Source organism: Drosophila erecta, unplaced genomic scaffold, assembly GCF_003286155.1.
Source record: "Drosophila erecta strain 14021-0224.00,06,07 unplaced genomic scaffold, DereRS2 tig00000294-arrow-arrow-pilon, whole genome shotgun sequence".
NCBI lineage: Eukaryota > Metazoa > Arthropoda > Insecta > Diptera > Drosophilidae > Drosophila > Drosophila erecta.
The window spans coordinates 1,232,216-1,254,759 of record NW_020825218.1 but is presented as its reverse complement, the minus strand read 5'-3'; the positions used below and the strand labels follow the sequence as shown (position 1 = coordinate 1,254,759).

At 34.3% G+C, this 22,544-nt stretch overlaps 1 protein-coding gene across 6 annotated transcripts; it reads right to left on the bottom strand.

The window, feature by feature from the left end:
* Positions 1-662: 662 nt before the first annotated feature.
* Positions 663-20,604, bottom strand: LOC26526325. Of its 6 annotated transcripts, XM_026983253.1 has the most exons (13): positions 20,481-20,604; positions 20,171-20,354; positions 17,677-17,730; positions 7,879-8,228; positions 7,626-7,820; positions 3,900-7,560; positions 3,588-3,826; positions 3,401-3,530; positions 2,821-3,344; positions 2,270-2,766; positions 1,097-1,157; positions 954-1,031; positions 663-896 (listed from the first exon to the last, which is right to left on the bottom strand). In XM_026983253.1, the coding sequence occupies exons 2-13, from the start codon at positions 20,343-20,345 to the stop codon at positions 861-863; spliced, it is 6,000 nt and encodes a 1,999-aa protein (XP_026839054.1). In that variant the 5' UTR covers positions 20,346-20,354; positions 20,481-20,604; the 3' UTR covers positions 663-860. The 6 variants fall into 6 exon arrangements, with proteins under 6 accessions (XP_026839054.1, XP_026839055.1, XP_026839052.1 ...); XM_026983254.1 differs by lacking the exons at positions 663-896; positions 954-1,031; positions 1,097-1,157; ... (2 more) ...; positions 3,401-3,530; positions 3,588-3,826 and having other exon boundaries at positions 7,067-7,102; positions 7,542-7,560; positions 20,481-20,591; XM_026983251.1 differs by lacking the exons at positions 663-896; positions 954-1,031; positions 1,097-1,157; ... (5 more) ...; positions 7,626-7,820; positions 7,879-8,228 and adding an exon at positions 10,469-17,297 and having other exon boundaries at positions 20,487-20,586.
* Positions 20,605-22,544: the final 1,940 nt, after the last annotated feature.

The window sequence follows — 22,544 nt, the reverse complement described above, 5'->3', positions numbered from 1 at the left end:
GCTGATCAAGAAGATATAATAATATGGTCGCAAATATCTCCTTGACTTGGTTGCTAACTTCGGACCTAAATAAATATAACCTCTGCAAGGGCTTAAAAACTTTTCACATTTAAACAAAATATCGAAGGGAGTGCTTAAGGAGTGCTTTGAGCTTGAATTGTTTTTATCAAAGCTAGTAAAATATTATGTAGACGTTCTGCTATTTCTTGTTTAAAAAAGAAAATGTATCCTAAAACTATCTCTCTCTCCTTATTTTACACTTATTTTTATCGATAAGATCATAAAGGCAGATAGTCATTATAGGAAGGCATTGTCATTTCTTAGTTCCGATCGTTGGTTGCTCTCAAGATTTACATACTTGTGTATGTTTCTATATTTTCAAAAAATGTTTTTTTAATAACACGTTCTATTTGACTTTTGTAAAGTAATGTGTATAGTGGCCGGTCGTACGACAAAAGATGATCGGCGTAAGAATAAGTGAAAAAATCGGCGTTTAAGATTGTATATGTCAATGCCCATCTAGGAAACGAAAAGAGACAACGGATACCAAATAGCCGATTTACTCGACTATAGAAATCCCTTTTGGTCTGTTTATTTTTGTTTATATTTTTTTTATCGGCACATGCCAATATTAATGCATTATGTGAATAAAAGATACATCATTATTTGTAGTCTCCTTATATTGATCAGAATGACAACATTTTTGCATAATCAAGTATGAGAACGCGCCTTGATAGACACATCAGCAATCTACAATGTTTTGATTAGAGTAATAATATCTTAGGTATGTCCATTTTGTCCTTTCTACTTAAGGAAATTATAGCTTGCTTTTTTTAACATAATCATTAACAAATTAGAAGTTATGAAGAACTCAACCGAGAAAAGTCATATGGTATCTGAAATAAGTTCAATTTATTGAAGTTTCTCAAATAATATCGGTAAGAACAGCATACCTCGTCAGACTTATAAAGATGAGTATGTGGTATCAAGAATGTTGAACCCAAATCTCTTTCAGTCATTGTGTTAGAGTCCTTTTAATAGGATGACATCATAAGTCAAGAAAGTTTCACATTATATACAATATTAAATAAATTACCTCATTTAAGGCGCTTGTGCTTTTGGAATATTCCTTATTAAAAGAAATATTGTCTTCTAATCTGAATAATATTTACAAAAAATATTCGTATTATTAAACAATTAAAGTGTTTTATTAATTAATAAGTAATGTACTGATATAAATTATTTAGTTATGGTTTTGTTTTTGTTTAAGTACCAAGAAGGTTTTTATATTCACTTCACCGTTACCGACCACAGAATCGAACGGCAGTTCACGAGCATCGTGCTCGAATAATATAATATGTGTATGAATAGACTACATCAAATTTATTTATTATAAAAGCAACACAATGTTTGATTTGTAATAAATCTTATGGAAAGCAAACATGTGAAAATACCTTTTCAAAGAAATACAACATTATAACTTTAAGGGTTCAGATGCAATGGCAGTGCAAAATTGAACTATTAGTAGAACAGGTGGAAAAGTTCCTAATTAAGGTATTTTACATAATTTCAATAGTTCCATGACCCAAAAATAGCGTTTTTATACTCTCGTACAAACATGTTACTTTTCACGAAAAATTTGTTGTATATGAAATAGGAAGCGTTGAATTTTAAAAGAAATCGTTAAACTCATTTTCGAAAAATTACCAAAAAAATAAGAAAAATGTTTGGTCAAAACATATTTTAAAAGTATAGCTAAGAAATTAGAACCGAAATTACATATTGTCAATTAAGAAATTAAAACATGATCAAAAACAACGAAGGTACATTTGGTCCATTTATAATGGTCCCGTTTCGGCTTCCGGAATATAAAGAAGACAAAAGTTTCAATGTATTGAAATCAGTACGCCCTGTGCAAGGATATATTTTATAAATAGGATAGTGTACTTTTATGATTTTAGACTTATACATTTAAGCAATAATTTTAAGGACATTGATCAATACAAATACAACTACCTACTATATCATACAACTGCTTTAGGGTCGTAATACAAACCAAATGGGAAATATTAAGGAAATCGACATATAATTTACATTAAAAACCTCTGATTGCAAAATGAAATAAAATTGTGTCGCTTGAAATAAACCCATTGTTGACAACTTGGTAGACTTCAAATATTATATTGGTCAATGTGCGATACGAAATGTTAGTTGGTACGCGTATTTCATTATTTGATTTGTCGAACAATAAGAAGTATAAGCCACTCACATTGAAGTTTCACATCCTATTTTATCTGTTATCAGGGCCGATATCTCATATCCAGCAGATACTAGTGAAGCTTTGGCTAAAGTGCTACCTCTGTAGATAAGATTATCTGATAAAAGATTATCTTTTAAATGTTTCTCACATTTTGGAGCAAAATATCGATAGGCAGGCATACGATCGTCATCTTTATGCACTAATCTTTGCCTTGTATTATCCATACTAGATCTTTTACCATGATGACTTAAACTAGAATTCTGAGAAATATCGGGAAAGCAAAATTTTGCTCGTGGAATCCTTAGAGTAAAAGAACGGTTAATTTGGTCTTCGTGTTGTGTGCTTAGGTCGGTACAACCATGTAAAAAGTCATGATGTTTAAATGCACGTGTGATATTTAAACCATGTACTTTTCTAGAAGCTATCGCGTTCGTGTAAGTTTGAATTATACTTCTTTTTGTATGTGATCCTGGTATCATAAAATGATTCTTCACTCCATTATATTTCTATAAGGTAAAACCAAAATTATTATTTGAATTCTTTAAAAGTTTTAAAGTTACCTTTTTAGACATTAATGTCATGGGTTTACATATTTCACCGATATTTTCCGTCTCACGGACTGATATTTGACCAATTTTGGTTGAGGTTGTTATGCTTGGATTTAATGACGAAGATGCAAAGAATAATTGGCTTGTTTTCGGACGTACTTGTTTTTTGCGCTTGGTGATTATTAGTAAAAAGAGGAACAGAACCAATGAAGATAAAATTGCGACACTTGTAAGAATCCACAGTATTATAATTTTTAAGTTAATTTGGCAATTCGTTCCGGCATACCAAGCATTGCACTTGCACACTGCTATCCCTTGATGGCTCTTTTCGAATGAACTATTGATGCATTTGCCATTATAGTTACATTTATCGCAACCGATTATATTATCTAGGCAATAGCGACCAGGGTATAAGCTGTTTTCTGATTTATCTATGTAACCCTCCTTGCAACTGCACGTGTAACTTCCAATTAAGTTAAAACATTGCGCATTCGGGGAACAGTCATAAAAATTTTCGTTGCGACATTCATCAAAATCTACAAATTTAAAATTCAATATTTGTAAGAAGTGATTGGCAAGTAGAAATAGTTACCCTTGAATGATAGGAATTGGAGCCCTTTTCTTGAGGTGTACAATCCCGTGCCTCCAATACTAAAGTTGGTTTGCCGTAAATATTTGTTAAATACAGTTGTAAGTTGATCCTCATTGCTATTCTCTGATAGCTATATTTTTTGAAAATAATATTAATATAAAGTTAAATAAGAGTTTTTAACGCTGACCTGTAGGAGGTAGGTGACCATTAACGTGTCATTCGTTTTAGTCAAAGCAGTTAGTAGTTGCACACCGTGAAATATATCCCTATAATCAGATTGCATAACCATGCGATCAGCGGCTTCTAACAATATTTTACTATTATGTCGATATTCGATTGAGGAATTACTTTTGTTTTTATTGCTGAGATTTAATAGGTAACTTTCCGCCCAATTGGCTTGAATTCTCATTTCGTACGTATATGTAGCTAAAATAAATTACAAATAATTAATATTCATTCATTATAATTCATATTAAAAGCAGTCAGACATAATACATACGTTTGCATGGGCGATCCGGGAACAGACGTCCAAAACTTGGTCGACACTCACAAATACCTAAAGATTCGGTACTATTTCCATAGGTAACGCATATTTCATTTTTATTTAGTCTGCATGTAGAGTGGCAAGCAGTATCAGATTTTTGTTTTATTAAATCAATTCTCTGTGAAGGAGAATCTATTAGATCTGCTCTAAAGGGCATACTCCTTAAGTTGCTGGAGGCATACATATTCTGATTTGGGTTCGAGTTAGAGATTAATGAAGAGTTCGATTTGTTTATAAAATAGGTGTGCTTCGAGAAAGTTAGGCTATTTTCTACCTCGAAATTATCTATAGTCCCAGCGGATCTGAGATCATCTTTTACGATATAAGGCTCCGTTAAATAGTCTGAGCCATTCAGAATGCTAACATCAGGAATGTCATGAGATATAAGTACTTTGTGCACACTAATGCAAAGCGGTTTTATTGCATATGTTTTCGAAGTATTCACAACAAAATGCCTAAGAGATATATTTTTTGTTTCATCAATACTTTCTGTTTTGGTGAGCTGCAACGTATTTAAATAGCTCGTAGTTTTTTCTGTGATCGAATTTTTAACTGCCAGTGAAACGAAATCCACTTCCATTGATTTTTGTGTAAAAGAATTTGTATCATCCTGCATCATTTCAGATGGTTCAAGCATTTTATCATCGTTCTTTAGTTTTTGTATCAAACCATTTTTGCAGTCTTTAATATTGCATATAATCGCACTACGCAAATCTAGACCATGTTCAAAATGTGGCTCTTGTATTGAGTTCAATGAACCTAAATTATATAGAGGACTATTTGGAAGTTCGAAGTTGGATGTGTGCAGCTCGATATTATTTATCGACGTTAACACGCGAGAACTAGACTTTATAGATACACTTGATCTTAACTGAGGGACCTCCAAAACAGGTAAGGAGCTTGTAAAATTAATATATTTACTGGAAATAGATGCGTAGTAAGCGATGAAATTTGTTGTTCTCGGAACAATTGTAATGTTTTCAGAATCATGCCTTGTAAAATGTTTAATGCATGAACTTGCATTTGTCGCTAGAAATAGCTTACATAAAATTTCAGTGCAATTCTTTTTGGTAGAAGACACAGGATTTGTGCTTATCACTGAAAACCTTTTATTCAATGCAGCGTTGATGGAAATATTTTTTTTCTTATTGGTATTAAACATCAAAACACTGGATGATGATTCGTTTGGGTTTTTTGCTGTGTGATCTGGCTTTGCAAAAGGCTTAACATTTTGATTAGGAGCTCCATTGATATGTCTAGTTTGTTCACCACTATGCATGTTATCCAGTCTAGCAGTTGGTGGAGAGGGAAAGTCATTTTGAAAGACAGCGGCATTTGTAGTTATGTTACTTGGTGTCTTAATATTTGCAATGGAGATCCCGTGAAGTTGAACTTTATTATATTTTTCCTGGTCTAACTTGTTGTACTCAAGAGAAAATAACCTTTTGCGATTGGGTGTTATATAAACATTAAATTTTTCGTCTCCTATAGGTATTTTTATATGCGACATAAAAAAAGTATCAGTATATCCTTTTACGGTTGTCGCATACGGAATGCTTTCAGATTCCTTTTTAAAAGTTAAAGGGCGGGCATGCATATTAATTGTATGGCTAATTACATTATTTTTTAATTTTATTTGTTGAACAGTTGATAGTGTAGATAAAATTAGGGGCGAAACATTGGATAACGACGTCTTTATGGGGTCTTTATGGCCGTCCTGACTAAAGGAATACTCAGGAGTATTGGACATGGTAAAATAACTTTTAGAAACTGGTAGACTTGTAACAATTGTTTGTGGTATCCGAAATATTTGTAAGATGTGATGATTGTAAAATTCAGTATTGAGGTCAATTATTGGATCAAAAGAAGAAGAATATTTAAAGCTGGGGTCTTTCTGTACGAGTTTACTGGGGGGAAACCAAACCTCGGGTGGTTTGTGGTCCAATTGTGAATGAAATGTTGCACTCTTTAGATGTTTTTGATGATTTATTGGTGTTGGAGGCGGTTTTAATATACTGGCATACTCTATCTTAGTTTTTTTATTATACGAATTATTATAATTATTCAAAATATTGGAATAAATTGGATTTTTTAAATATAATGATAGCGATATTGAGTGACGACTGTTTACTGCTGTTGTATTCCCGGTAAACAATGTGTGGGAAACTCCGATATTTACATTTGGCCTTCCAAATATAACATTAGCGCTGGCCGTTATGACCTCTCCGGGTCTAATAGGAATTCCCGTGTTCAACAACTCGTTTTCATATATCCTTGACGTTTTTAGTCGAGGCGATATATTTTTTTTTGTATTCCCTACTGTGTTTATCTTCGGTGGATATATATGTAATGTATTAATATTTGGTTTGTCTAGAATGCCGCTTTTTATCCGCTTTTCGTTTAATTCTTCATATACATTTTGGGCCAATGGTATATATACTGGTTTTTCAATTACTGCTGATGTAGTTTGGCTTTGAAGCCTATTAGACTTTGGCCAACCTTTTTTATATGTTGGTCTGTACGGCTGATCTTTTTGTAAGTGTTTTTTTAATAAGTGTGCCACAACATGTAGCACCGGACGGAAACTTTCCAAACCAAATTTCTCAATAGTACTGGTCTGGGAAGTTACAGAACTAAACCGCGACTGCATTAATTTGTTTTTAGTTTGTATGTACACTTCGCTATTTTCAGACTCCAATAATATTAAATCTTTATTGTTGAAAAGGCTACTGTTGGGGCTTGAATTTTTGAAATCCTCGCTAAAATTCTCATAAAATTCACCATTTTTAGTAATTAATGTTGGTTTTCGCTCACTACTTATTGGCGTAGCGCTGAGTAAACTCATTGCTGAGCTTATATGTATATTCTGTTTCTTCGACGTGTCAAAATTGTTTAAATGTGGCGTTTGGAGAATATAAACACCAGTTACTCGAATAATTTCACCTGGCAACAATGTGACCATTGTAACAATACTTTGCCGTTGATGTTTTCTCTTCTTAAGCATAAGTTTAGATTTCAAGGAAAGTAAAATATTTGAGTCTAACAGCGAACTACACACGGTATCGGTTAATATGTGTTTTTTAAAATGAGTGTGACGCATTAATTGATTGTTGGGAACTCTTAGATCGCTTTCGCAGGCTTCCTTTGATGTGGTCAAACTAGAATTATAAATACTTGTGCAATAAGTCAGTTTTTCTAACAAGGCTTTTGTTGAATATATCATAAGATAGTCAGATTCTTCAAAATTCATTGCAAAAGTAGATGAATTTCTTAATTGTTTCACACTCGAAACAATATCAGTTACTTCTGTATTCATGTGATTTGAAGTGGTAACTGGAAGAGGCTCTGTAATAACTACTTCAGTAAGATTTTTTTTACTTGTGCTATATGTTCGAGTTCCGAGTTCATCAAATAAGGTTCTAGTAAATAATATGGAACTGAAGTAGGTTCTTGTGCAAGGCGAAATATTTATAGTTGAATGTGGAAACCAAGACTTCTCTGGTTTCGTAATTGTTTTTGTAACAGTGTATTTTGATGTGACCATCGGATGTCCTCCATCAATTGTGTTAAAATAATGATAAGTTGTTGGAAACGTACCAACTACTAGATCTGGAGTCTGAGTTTCATATAAAAGTACAGCCATTATTTGACGGTAAATACAATATAAGCTTTTTGTCTTACCCTTGAGAAAGTGACGTCTGTTATCATCGAGTTACTTGCATGAAGGTAATTTCGGTCCTCTGTAAAACTGTTGGTAATAACCATGTTTTTGGTAACCAAATGAAAGCCTCCATTTTCCACATTGGTTGTGTGATATGTGTAAGTAGTTAGACAAATTTTTCTTACAAATACGTTTTTGGGAATTATAAGTGTGTCCTATGGAATGAGTAAATAAGACTTGTTAAATTTTCTCAATCGTATAAAAAACACTTACCTGTCTAATTAAAGGCAATGTTAAAATCATCTGATTTTTTAATGTACTTGGGGCCAATGTCAAGGGCTTGTCGGATCGTACGGTTATTAAAATTGCTTGATCATTATTACTGGTTAATTTTTGGGTTGTCCTCGCTAGGTTTTCAGTATATTTCCCCTTTTCGTCGGCAATTATTAGTTCCACTCCATTTGACATAACGTGAGTGGCAAGATTGTACCTGGCTTCGTCTAATACTTTTGCCGAGACGGAGCCATATAACAAATTATTTTCGTTATCCAGCTCGTACCTTTTATTAAATTTCTCGGTCTTGCTATGTACTTTGAAACTATAACCTTCTAACTGATTGTGCTCTATAGGAATTTCAAAAGAATATTATATTTGTGAGATCACTTGGCTTACTGCGGTTTTGTTTAAGACGATATGATAAGGGAGAAAATGTGGAAAACGTAATATATTAACCAGAAAAATATTGAGAGAGATTAAATAATAAAATGCATTTTCATCTTTTTTTATTTGCTGTACAGATAGTTTAGTGGTATAGGAAAAGAAATATTGCTGTTAGCCATTAATCTCCATTATGAGTTTTGTTCATCGTAGAGTTTGATGTATATCATTTTAGATATACGGTCTATATAGGCTATACGATCTAGAGGTAAAAGTAATGAGATCAACAACATCTTATAATTTAGCTCAAAAGCGTTACTTAGAGAATTTACCTCAAAGGATTAATTGACTATAAAAAGTCAATACAATGTTGCATTCCGTGGACGCAACACTTTGGGGCGGCATGTGGGCGTGGCAATTTTTGAAAAGAACTTTCCCAACGTAAGCGTCATCACAATAGACTTGCCTAGTGATCATGGTACTTAGTTTTCAACCGTTTTACCACACAAGGAACGGGCGTGGTCTTCTTTATAAACGTTGCCGGGTTAATCTCCTAAAGCATTTGGTATTAGCGATCACTGATCGCAGCCTTGTTGCTATTCGTCACTGGTATTACTGCTGCATCATTATCACAAAGTATTGGTACCAAACTGTAGGTTTTCTAAAACTACAGAATACTAAATCGTAAGACCTCATCTGTACTTGAAGGACCTACAACATATTAAAAGTATTTTTAAGCAACGCACGCGCGCACTTATAAAATTGAAACAACAACAATACTATCCAGTTAGTCAGTACACGCTGAAGAAAGGTTTGACATCAAAGACTTTACTTACCATTAAGTGCGAAGCTGAATTTTTCCAGTGAATTGTTACTGTCTGTACCAAATCTTTATTCACGGCTTACTACTACATATTGTGGATCGGCATTGAGATAATCTTACTAAAGCATGGTTTTAGTTCTTATGGAAGAGCACAAATGATCTGAATTACGTCTTGACCTCATATAAAATGTAGATTTAATTCAATAATATTAAAAAAAAATTAATAAAAAGGGTTACAAACATCCAACAGTTCTAAAGTTTAAATACAAGAAAAAAAGGATATAAAACGAGACGTGTTCAAGATACCCGAACTGACTTGAAGCAGAACTGCAACCATTTACAAGATTCAACGCGATTACCACCTATCGACGGGTACGGATATTGGTGCTAACACTTTATAATTGACTTTGATTTAAACAATGTGATTAACAAAACAAATTCACCATTTCCAGCCTTTCATGCAATTCACGCTTTTCCAGCATCACCATACAGAGTACAGTGTTATGGACGTCAGTGTTATAGATTTCTCCTACCTCTTGCCTACGTTTCAAAGAATACAGTGCAACGTCTTACAATCCGAATAATGGGTATAGGGATTCTTAAAACAAAAAATAATACTCAAAACGGTCAAATATTATTTTTAATTGAAATTTTAGTTTAGACCTATTTTGTACAGATTTTTTAAATAAATTCAAATACCTCAAAACAACATAATTTCTTTTTATTTAACGAATATATATACATTTTTGTTATAATATATTAGTAGCCTTATTAAATAATCTCATAATTTTACATATATACATAAGGTTCAGTTTAAAGTATTGGTATACTTATTTTTTACTTATATAACCAATAACTGAAGGAATAAGTCGTAACTAAGCTACACAGTGGTTATTATATGTTTAATTTTGAAACAAATTTTATTTAACTACAAATTATCGAAAATTATTTTCTAACGTTTTTTCAAAGTTCACGTCCTTGTAGCGTCCAGGGTCCTACAAATTTGTATTTTTTTAGTAATAACATTGTTAGCCTGTTATTATTATTATTATACTCCAATTAAACAACTTACAAAGAGGTCATCTGGGTAAACTGTTATAAAAGAAATGTCGGTTATCCGGGAAAAATTGCAATGTAAACGAATCTAGTTATTTATTTTCTACATTTCCGCATTTCTTTATTTCAAGCTTAACATTTATCTTTATATATATATATATATATTATATATATAATATATAATTAGATATATATGCAATGCAACATTTTAGTTTTTTTGGGCGATTGCCAGAAAAAAGCTATCGAATCAGTTTTGGTTTTAATATTATACAAAAAAAAATTTTAAAGTTGTAAAATCAGAGTTGCTGTCTGTTGGGCATTGTTGGGTATTGAAGAAGTTCCTAGTGATACTATATTTATCTTTGACTAGTATTTGGACATCTTCCAAGGAGTGGCAGGACATATTTCGCTTACATTCTGAAGTAATAATTTTTCTTGTAAGATGAAGTGACAAACGGCCTTTAACTAATTTAAAGTAGCATAAGGTTATTTTAATTTAGAAATTATATTACTACAGATTTTATTAATGTTGCCGCCGTTGTAGATTGTCCATTAGAATTTTCAAACCAAAGATGCACATCACCTACAATGCTTTCTAATGATGCAGTTTGATCAGGTAATTCGTTAAATCCAAATTCAATCGTCAAAGAACTTCTTAGATCTTTTAAAATAACATTTTTGTCCATCATATTTTCGATCTTTTCTGTGCTAGAAACATAATTCTTAGAATTGGTTGGCTGTATTTCTAAAATTGCGTGCCTCTTCTGCAATGAAACAGAGTGCTCAAACTCTCTCACAGTTGACAATACAGTACTAAATTCACCAGGTCTACGGCCCGATACATAAAGTGTTATTATACTCGATTCCTGATGTTTCTTGCTGCCACTGTTTGTTTTTCGTGATTTTTTTCGATGGCTTTTGGTAACTTGAGACTCATTACTGACCGACACCAAATCCGAACCATATTCAACAATTTCGCTGGCATCCGACATTATTGATGACCGTGTCCCATCGTCCAAAACTTGCAGGTTTTCACTTAACAATACTTGTGGCGGAGTAGTGTTTGATATAGCTTGGACGAGTGACTCCTGCTGTTGTTGAATAAGTAAGTGCTGCAATAACAAATTATTTACATGAGCAGCCGGTCCAATAGTCTGCACACTTTGAACTGATGGCTGAGTGTTAATTATGGTATCCACACTATATTCTGTAGCTGTTATAGTCTGTGCGGTAGTGTCATAAACAGTAGTTAAAATCTTTTTTCCTTGAAATGTCACTGGAAGAATAGTAGACATCCCGTCGAATATTGTAGTAACATATGTTGAAGTGTGGGTGCGATACTCAGTGATAGGCTCAACAGATGTGGGAATCGCAGCGGATGGGACGTTGTGTTGTCCGACAGCTCCAATCAAGGGATGAGCAGGTAAGTTTAAGTTTCCTAAAAGCAACTGGGAAAGTAAAATATTGGCAAGCGGTGCGTTTTCAGTAATTTGAGGCTGTATTGTAGTTACAATGTGCTCTACAGAATACGCTGTAGATGGAATAATATGTGAAAAGGATGTCTTTCTTCCTCGAATGGTGGTTGGTGTAAAAGTTACAGAACTTGTGATAGATTCATGCAATAAATATTTTGTATGTTCGGTGGCACCAGCAATATTTATAATAGATGTTTCTCGATTTAAGTATGTGGAACTCATCCCGTTTGTACCTAATACTACTGCAAACTCATTTGGACCCACGATCTCAGTGCTTGATTTGGCAGTGACAATGTTTTTGTACTCAGTTACATGTCCGCTTACTACAGGTACAGCGACCTCAGATGGTATAAAATGTGTAACTGTGATACTTTGAAGTTCATGTTCTACGGATTGTAAATCCGATGCGTATTCGATTCGTTTTCGACCACGACTTCTTCCTCTATTTAATGTATTAGAGTTCGAGTTTCGGGAACGGGATGAACTGGATTGTCGCCCATTGTCTACACTATTTTTGTTATAGCTTACATAGCTCTTTAGTCTACGACTATTTGAATTTCCAGCAGGGCGCCTTTTTGAAGAATTTCCACTAGCTGGTTGGCGCCGAAAGTTATTAGATGTAGTGCCTTTTAAATTACCATCTTTCTCTCTCAACGTAAATTGTGGTCGCTTTGTCGTCGGTCTGCTTGGGCGAATCGACCTATGATTGGTTGCTGTTGTTGAGTCTACGATTAATGCCTGCGTATATAGCTGATGTCCCTGGGGAGAATGAAATCTTGATCCAAATCTAGAACCAGACTTATCACGAGGGGTTAATATAGTCTCAGTATTATAGTCGGAGTCCATAAGCTTTGACTCAACTTTGGTAGTTATTGTTTGGTTTTGTCGACGAAATCTGAATTTATTTCTCCTTACTGTATCCGCTTGCCGACGGAATCGATGCCCAGTTGTGAAATATGCCGAATTTTTAATAGATCGCTTTTGACGAGGAACATTTTTATCCAGATCTTGTTCTTCGACACTTCCTTCATATTCAAAATCATTGCTAGAAACACTATCGTTTGTCTTAACTGCCTTAAGGTTTTCATTTTTTAGCTGACTTTGAAAAAGGCCTCTTGGCGGAAAAAGTGTGTTTTGTGGTCTTGATCTTGGATGAGGGCCAATAGGTCGCTGAAAACTTCGCGCCCTTGGCTTGGCGGTCGTTGTCGTTGTACTGGTTGTCGTAGTCGAAATTTTTGCTCGGGAAGATAGCGGGTTTCGTCTGAGCGAAACAGCTGGCGAATTGCCAGTCTGTCGAATTGCAGGAATAAATCCACTGGGCGCATTTATAGGTCGACGAAAGCGCAGTAACGGGCTGTTGTTATTGTTCTTAATTCCTTCTTCCACATCCGCTACTTCATCGGTTGAGGTATCCTCTTCAACGCTGCCTTCCGAGCTTGACTCCGCAACGAACGTTGAGGACTGTGTCGACCTATAGCTTGATACTAGCCCTGAGCTAGTTGGCTTTATGCGCAACCTTGAGTTGGTTATAACTCCAGAGCCACGAAACACAGGAAAACTTGATGATCGATATGAAACATTTATATTTTGTCGCCTGGAACTAACGACTGGGCGAAAAGCTGAAGCAAACCGGGTGCTCGATGGTGAAAATGCGTTGCTAGTGTCATTCGCTTCGATTAAATCTGACGACAATGACTTACTTGGTCGCCCAAACAGGCGCCTGGATGACTGACTCTGCGACAAGTTAAGCTCGTTGGCATTAATTGGAACATTAGAAATAATACCCCGACGAGATGCGGTATATCTACCTGCAGATTTTAAGGCAGGCGTTGCTGTTATAGTAGGTGTGATGTCGGATCTTGTAATAATAGTAGCGCTACTTGGGACTAGTGTTTTTTGTTTAGGTGCGAATGTAGGCCGGTTTCGTGAGGCAAACGGCCGAATTACTGGTGCAAATGGTCGCTTTGAACTTTGTGGTGAATGATTAGACAACCAGTCAATGTTATCCGACTCTGGTTTCGTGTTTGTCCGGTCTTTATAAGGAACTACTGAGTCATCATTTTCACTTATGGTTAATTCTGTTATTTCAATAATATCCAAATTTTTCGTAATCATATCAGGAATTTTAACACTTGTCGGAAACAAATTATGGTCAGACTTTGTTTTTTCAAAGAAAAAACTTGATGTACTTTCAATTATTTGCGCGTATCGATTGTCTATTACAGTTCCTATAACTCTAGATTGGTATAATGTGGTCGTACTGTTTTGTATGCGTTTTCCTTCAATAAGCCTTACTAAGCCTGTTTTATACAAATTTATGTTCGATATGCTGTAATCAGGGATGTTGCCAATGATAGGCAAGCTAGATTTTTTCGACTGGTCAACGTGTAACCTTGATGTGCTACTGGTTATTTTAATATCATGTCCCTCACTATTTATTGACGATACAATTTCCGTTGTAAAATACAAAGTACTTATTTTTTCCGCATCAATTATTTGCTTATAATCATACAAAACAACATTCGGATTAATGGTTTCAATTGGATTTTCAAAATGAGCAATGGGGTGACTAGGTTTGATCATTAAAAGTGTTGCATCTGTAACTTCCATTGGATTGGATATTTCCCTGGATGTCATTATATTGGTAACGGTTTCGAGACGAGAATCAATAAATGTCGTATTAACGTCATATGATGTAGTATAATACGTATAGGTGGTATAGAATGTGGTAATGTCAGATTGAAAGTTTGGGTCTTTCAAAGTAGATATCAATGATCCTTCGGATTCGGAACTCTGATTATTCTGGGTTTTGCTATCAGTTGCGGCTGACAGACTTGATACCATATCTGCTGTTTTTAAATCGTTAACGGCTAAAGTTGTACCGTTACTGTGTTGTATGACATTAGATAAAGTTTCCTCCCTGCTTAATGTTGTAATCTCACCATCTTTAGCCAACTTTGTCCAATAAGTAAATGTTGTAAAATAAGTAATAGGGAAAGAAGAATCCTCCACACTTACTAATTTTGTAGGCTGCAAAGTTTCGGTAGCTACATTGGTAATAGTCTCATGTCGACTAATAATACTTGTATCATCCCCTACATACATTGTTGTATAAAAGGTAAAGGTTGTAAAACTTGTTTGAAGAAGAAACGTTGCTGACGGTATAATCTCCTCTGTGTTACTTTCCGAACTTACTTGGTCTTCAGTAAGGTTTTGGTTATTAAAACTAGCTGGACTTGAATCACTTACAATGCTCGAGTTTACTCCTATTCCAAATGTCATATTTTCTACCTTATCGATTTTATTCTCGACTAAAGAATATTGTGATTTTACAATATTTTGATTTGTAGTTTTGGAATTAACGACACTTATAATATTAGTTTGATCGTTTGGTACATTTTTAGTAATATAATTGGTTACAATCTCTATTCGTGATTGTACTGCAGTTTCGTTACTTGTAAAAATTGATGTATAATATGTATATGTTGTGAACAAAGTCTTAGTAAATTTTAAATCGTCGAGATAGGTGGTCATCATCTGTATAGAACTCTCTGCAGTATTTACTTTACTTTCCTGGGCTAATAGACTAGCAATTTCATCAGGTATAGTATACGTCCGAGAATGGTCAATCTCTCGAATTGCATTTTCAGAAATATGGCTCTCTTCAACATAATTTAAAGTGTTGGATTCTAATTTACTTTCAGGCAAAAATGTTGAGGAAACGATGTTTGTTAAAACCTCAGTATGGCTAGATATGGTAGTTCTAGACCCTTCAAAGAATGTGGTCAAGTATGTATAAGTTGTATATAGAGTTTTATATATTAGGTCAACTTCATCACTAACACTTTCGTCTTCTTCATCTTCGCTTTCATATTCGTTTTCTGTGGTCACTTCATAATCCTGTAAGTCTTGAACCGTTGTTTCGTCTTTATCATCATCTATTATATTAATTGACATGAATTCTCCACTTGACTTAGTAACAGTATCGTGGGGAACACTGATTATATTTAATTCTGGGTTTTGTTTTGATTGTGAAGCTTGTATGCAATAATATTTGGTAGTCTCTATAATTTCATAAGCATGAAGTGGATTCGCATTAATAACAATAGTATCCCTACCATTATTTTCTTTGTTTGTATTATTTGCCTTAGTCATTTGAGTAAGAAAAACCTGTGAAGTTGTATGGTTGCATAATTCGTCGAAATTGTGATTTTCATTACTTGTTTCAAAAACTTGATAATTGACCAAGCTGCTCTGTGTTATGTTAATATTAGTTTGATGTGTCACGGTCTCATGGACTTCATCTCCCTTTGATATTTGAATAGGTTTTACGGATTGTATTTGGTCAGCGGAATTCAAGTTTAAGCTCGTTGAATCACTAAGCTTATCAAAACTAGAGAAGGGATCATCATCAATAAATACAGTTGTAGCGCCTTCATGTTTTGGAATGCTATGTTCAAGCTGCTTCGTTCCTACTTTCAATCCAGCATTAGTAACATTAGAGGGCGATATAAGATCTTTAAATCCATTGGAGACCAATGGAACTATTTCTTTAGATAACACCGAACTGGCATTCTGCTGTTCTTCAAATGAATTTAATGCAAATGTGGTTAATGAGTTCATTGGTTTCAATTTCAAAACCAAAAAGTTGTTCGAATCATTTTTATCAAATATTTCACTAGCAATAATATTTGACCCCAATTCTTCATTTATTTTCGAACTGGTACCCATCGTTAAAGTACTCTGTGGTTTTTCCATAGTCTGAGCGATTTCTATGGGGATTGAATCATGTTGTAAAGTAGGCTTGCCTTTTATTGATGTAACGTGTCCGTAATGCAGGCTGCTTTGTGTAGTACTAGGAGAAAAAACTATTACGCTATCACCAACAATGGTGGTGAAATCCGCGAAGCCATAATACGTAACGGTTGCTAGGATTTGCTTGCGGGCGGATCTACTTTTTTGGTTATGATCTTCGTAATTTTGTTCTCTATGCGGTTGCATCACACGTTCATATTTTATTTCTTTTCTTGGAGCATGTGGGTCGAACGCGTATTGGTTAAACGTTGTAGTAGTAGTGAAATTTTCACTAGGGCTTTTTACTGTATATGTTTGCAAATGTTTAATTGATAATACCTCAATCAATCTGTTCATTTCATCTTTCTTATTTAAGTCAATCTTCAACATATCGTTGCTGTCTTGTGCTACAGATGTTATTGTTTTTTCATCATGCAAAACGGGAGCTCCTAAGGTTTTGATTTTTGTGCTTTGCTCGATTACGAAATCTGTATTACCCACGAACTCTCGGTGATGAACACCTATACTGTCATCGATATCCTGCCAGTCAGAGTCATCAAAGTTAAAAAGATCGTTGTGGCTTTGTAAAAATAGTGGTGTGTGGAGAGAATCTTCTTCACCTACCCAACTAGTAACCACAGATGGGCCTACATTTTCGTTTTCATAAAGGACTCTAGAACTCTTTCTTAGGTATTGTGCGTAAAGGCGGCCATTATTTAAAGTAGTCCCCAAAATCTTGGTAGCAAACTCTGTTGTTATTCCGTCCTGAATAAATGTTCTGGCTGTTGATGTTAAAACACCTATATCTGGGCGTACTGTTAAGAACCTTCCATGAAAATCGGCCACATGCCCTGATTCGTTATTTACCAAGAGTACCGTGGTAATATCTATTCATTTATGAAGAGATTTGCCAAAATCACAGTCATTAAGTAAAGTAGAAATTACAAGTAAAAAAAAAAAAGCGTCAAAGTCGTTCATATATACATTAGCAGAAACAGAACAATATCAAGGCGTAAGATAAAAAGTAAAGTAAGTTAATGTTTCCAGAATGTACATTCCAAAAGTTGGTGAAATCATAGAAAGAGATAAAGAAGATGAATAAGAAAATATTTTAATTGATAAAATACTATATAATTCTATAAATAGACTATGAACCAATCCTTAATTCGATTACCATTTTGAAATGCTTAAATAAGAACATAATTAAAAATTAAATTTAATCTGTAACTAATTTAAGAACAGCGCTTTTTGTTTCAAATTTCTTACCATCCCCGACTCTTGCTGGCAAACTGGGTGTCGGACTCACATAATAAGACTGATCTGTAAGTATATTAAATACCTTTTTTTTAAATATTTATTGTTTTTATGTATGTTAGTATCTAGGAAACTATATTAAAATTACAGAATTGTCACGTATTTTCTGGGTACAGAAACATTTATATATATAGACTTCACTATTCTCGTCAATTCATATTGGCAGTCAATGCATGGTTAAACAGTTTTTTGGAAAGAGTAAGAACGAACGGACGGACAACAGACGAATTATCCATATCGACTCGGTTCATAGTGTATAAGAACGTATATATACAGAGGTGGTCAAAAGTATTTACACAACGTGCTTTTTTTTCAATTGTCAACTTTGATCGCTTATTGCTGCTGCATTTGTACTCAGAAACGAACATAACGGTATTTGTCGTGTTTCTACATCTATACAGAAGCAAACGAAAAAAGAAGTGGAAAAAACTGTTCATGGGCTAAAAATAGAAGCATTGAACTGATGCTTGTCTGTTGTCAGAAGTATTTACACACAATTTTTACACGTCAAAATTATTTACACATTGCAAATTGAAGATTAGTCTTTGATTTGCATTGAGTAAGTGAAGTTCTAGTTGATGTTGATCGCTTAATTGGAACTTAAACTAACTGTTAACAGTTAAATTAATAGATTAAAAAGCATTTAATTTGTAAAATGGCAAAAACAAAGGAGCTATCAGTTGAGCATCGAGCCGAGATTGTCACTAAGTTTAAGGCTGGTACTTCTGCATCCAAATTAGCTGAGTTGTACAAAATATCACGTAAAACTGTGTACAATTTAGTTAAAAAAAAGGACACACTGGGAAATTTGGAAAATAAAAAGAGAACTGCCCGAAAAGTTGTATTGAACCCAAGAGACTGCAGACACATTATAGGAGTTGTACTAAGTAATCCCACCATAAGTACCGTTAAAATTGTTGCAGCTTCGAAAAATTTAATTGGAAAACATATTAGCGATAGTACACTGCGTCGCAGAATGAAGGAAGTTGACATCAACACCTACTTTGTTCGTGCAGTAGTTGATATTACCCCAAGAAACAAGGAAAAACGTCTCGCATTTGCCTTGGAGTATAAAGAGAAGCCTCTCGAGTTCTGGTTTGATGTTTTATGGACTGATGAAGTTGCGTTTCAGTTTCAGGGATCATTTAGCAAGCAATTTATGCATCTCCCAAAACAACTAAAGGGTAATGCCGTCCAGCCAATCAATCGGTTTGGTGGTGGCACGGTGATGTTCTGGGCCTGTTTAAGCTACTATGGATTTTGAGACATGGTACCGATAGAGGGTACCATGCCACAAGGGCCGAGTACCAACCAAGTTCTTGAAAGACATAAATCAGGCCGTACTTCCATGGCCCGCACAAAGCCCCGATCTGAACATTATCGAAAATGTCTGGGCTTATGTTAAGAGTGAGAGTATAGCCGAAATTACGGAAATTTGGTCAAAATTACCTCTTGAGTTTGCGCACAACTTGGTCCGGTCAATACCAGCAAGGCTCCAAGCAGTCATTGATGCCAAAGGCGGAGTAACTAGATATTAGTTGGCTTAACATAATCACATATTAAAATAATATAAAATATTTCGTTTAAATTCAATAAAAAACGCAAAAATCAATTAAAAAAAAGCTGTGTGTAAATAATTTTGACGTGTAAAAATTGTGTGTAAATACTTCTGACAACAGACAAGCATCAGTTCAATGCTTCTATTTTTAGCCCATGAACAGTTATTTTTTCCACTTCTTTTTTCGTTTGCTTCTGTATAGATGTAGAAACACGACAAATACCGTTATGTTCGTTTCTGAGTACAAATGCAGCAGCAATAAGCGATCAAAGTTGACAATTGAAAAAAAAGCACGTTGTGTAAATACTTTTGTCCACCTCTGTATATATACGTATATATATATTTTTTTTTTATATAGTTTTTTTATATATATAGTACATATATATATATATATATAAATGTTATTATATGTATATATATCATTGTTTTCTTATTCATTATACAACAATTTGTCGACTATCCAAGCTTTCGGTTATAATAAATAATAAAATAAATCATTGTTCGTTGTCTTTGGTCATAAAGTTTGTTATTTTTAAATGTATAATTATTCCTTTCTTATTTTTATTTTTATTTGTAATGAAGAAATACGAATACATATATTTGTGCAGCAAAGATAAACATTGAATCACCGTTAACTTAAATGTTTGCTTATTTCTTTTATGAGATTCCCACTTATACCAAACGTGGCCACGGATTAAAACAGGTTTGGCCTGTCAATACCTTAGGTAGCCAGTTAAACGCGGATACACCGAAAATTACATATATGTATACACGGCTTAGAAATTTCACAATAACTACAAGGTAGTGTGAAGTTTTTAAGATTATATAATATTTGGTAAAATTTATCGGATACATTACGACCACTAGAGCCATTTTCGTCATACTCACTAATTGCTTGGGAAGTTTCAATGTGGATCATGATCAATACGAGTGTGGTAAACAAAACACGGGTCAAGTTTAATTTGCAATAAGTAGAATATATCATCCTTTTTGTAAGGGTTGAAATGTTGTATTTTTTATGGTAAATATCCGATATTTCGTTGTCTTCACGTGGCTGAAGCATATTTAGTTTCTTTAAAATGCAAAAAAGAAAAAGTAAGAAATAATAAACAGCTTCAGATTCAATTTATACTTCACATAAATTTGCAAGACACCAAAGCGATTTTTGAAATTAATTGAATGTGTGAGAAACACGCACGTCTACCTGAAGAAACGAAAGCCAGAGAACTGATTTCACTGGCACAATAACAGACTCATCCGGTTGTTACTATGCGGTTAAGCTACACAAAGGTGGTTAGGCTGGTTTCGACAACTTCAATAATTCCCATTTAACATATATTAGCTGCCTTAAAATTGTATGTTTTGAAATGATATGCCCTACATATGTATGTCGATTCCCATATAATTAAACACTTTTTAAAAATCAATTAGTGTGAGATTATGGGATTCTAAGAATATCGAGGCACAAACTTATTATTATGAAACTATATTCATTGACTTATGACTTATATTTATTTGATCTTAAAATGCAAGAAATGCTTTTATATCCTTACAGTAAGTACATATATTTTAAAAACACTCGGTATAAAAAAAAATTATTGATCAAAACTTTGGTTTCTTCTCTCTTATTTTCATTTAATTTTCTGACGGTTTTTATGTCAGCCATATAATAAAGTCATCCGATTTTTATTAAATTAAACATCACATTTTTTTATTGAACAATGGTTTAAACGAATTATAACAATTTGTGTTCAAAAGCAACGAGGGCACATATATTTTTTTGGTTTATGACAGCTTTACAAGGTGCGTTTCAAAGTAAACAGGACTTAATAAAAAAGACAGAACTAATGGTTTTATCGGCAAAATCAAAAATTGTCTCCTGCTTTAATACAGCTTTTTGGACGGCCCAAAAGCATGTCGAACGACAGTTTTAGCTCGTTGCCCGGTATGGCCGCCAGTATGCCGGTGCAAGCCTTTTGAATGGCCTCTATGTCTGCATAGTCGTTTCCTTTCATCGGCAAATGCATTTTCCCGAAAAGGTAGGAGTCGCATGGTGCCATTTCAGGTGAGTACGGGGAATGGTTAATTTTTAAAATGTTATTTTTGGTCAAATAATCGGACACAAGCGTCCATCAATGAGACGACGCATTATCGTAAAACAAACGCCAACTTCCATCCTCCCGATATTCGGGACGAACACGTCGAGTATGGCTCACCAAACGCTTCAAAACTCAAAGGTAGAATACCGCATTAACGTTTTGGCCGGGTGGAACACATTCTTTGTGGAAAGTACCTTTGGAATCATAAAAACAAATCAGCATTGTCTTCACTTTTGATTTCTCCAGGCGCGATTTTTTGGGTCTCGGCGCCATTCAGCACTTCGGCGTTTCGTTTCGGGATCACCACGTTTCGTCACCAGTCACAATCTTGTAAGGGTAATTCGGGTATTTTTTTTGCCACTTACCACTATTCAATACCAACGGTATTAAAAAATGTATAACGTTTTTTATAAGTAACCTAATACTGCCAAAATTAATGTATTTATATTTTCTCATATGGTGAAACACAATCATTTATTCCATATTATTCCTAAAACTTATGGGGGAACATATCTAGGTGGATTGCTTTTACAACTGTAAATCTATAAACACATAAACAAAAAACTTGTTAATATACAAGGTAAGGGAATTGAATTTATTCGGCCGCTACCGGTGGTGGTCCATACAACCGGTAGTGGCCCTAATAGATGTCGAAGGTCGCTCTATGCGGAATCCAACAAATGGTGGACGAAATTGAGTCTGGAGTCCGGAGTCTTCGGTCATCGGTAAGCATCCAGATGAGTCCACTGCTTCCACAGATGAAAGTCCAAAATGCGAAAGTGCGAGTCAACCTCAGTCTATGGAAGTCTACAGAATGTACTGATGAAAATTGAGTTAAAGAAATCTAAGGCTAATGAATCATTTTTTTTATTTTAATTTACAATGTTTTCAACGATGTCCAACGCTGGCCTTTGACTGTGTTATTTCGTAAAAAGAATATTTCCCCTTTGTATTTGATTCGCCACAGTATGTTTATGTGGTTCCCATGAAGAAGTTCTTATATTTTGACAGGCTGACTCCTTCCAATATTTTTCACAACTATTTCTGTCTTAGGGTCAATCTGGGTCGTGAATTGTCTGGCTTGGAACTAATGGTAAATAATATCATTACAACTGAAAACGATGGTATCGATAATTGTCTTGTTCTATTAGCTTGCTTGTGTA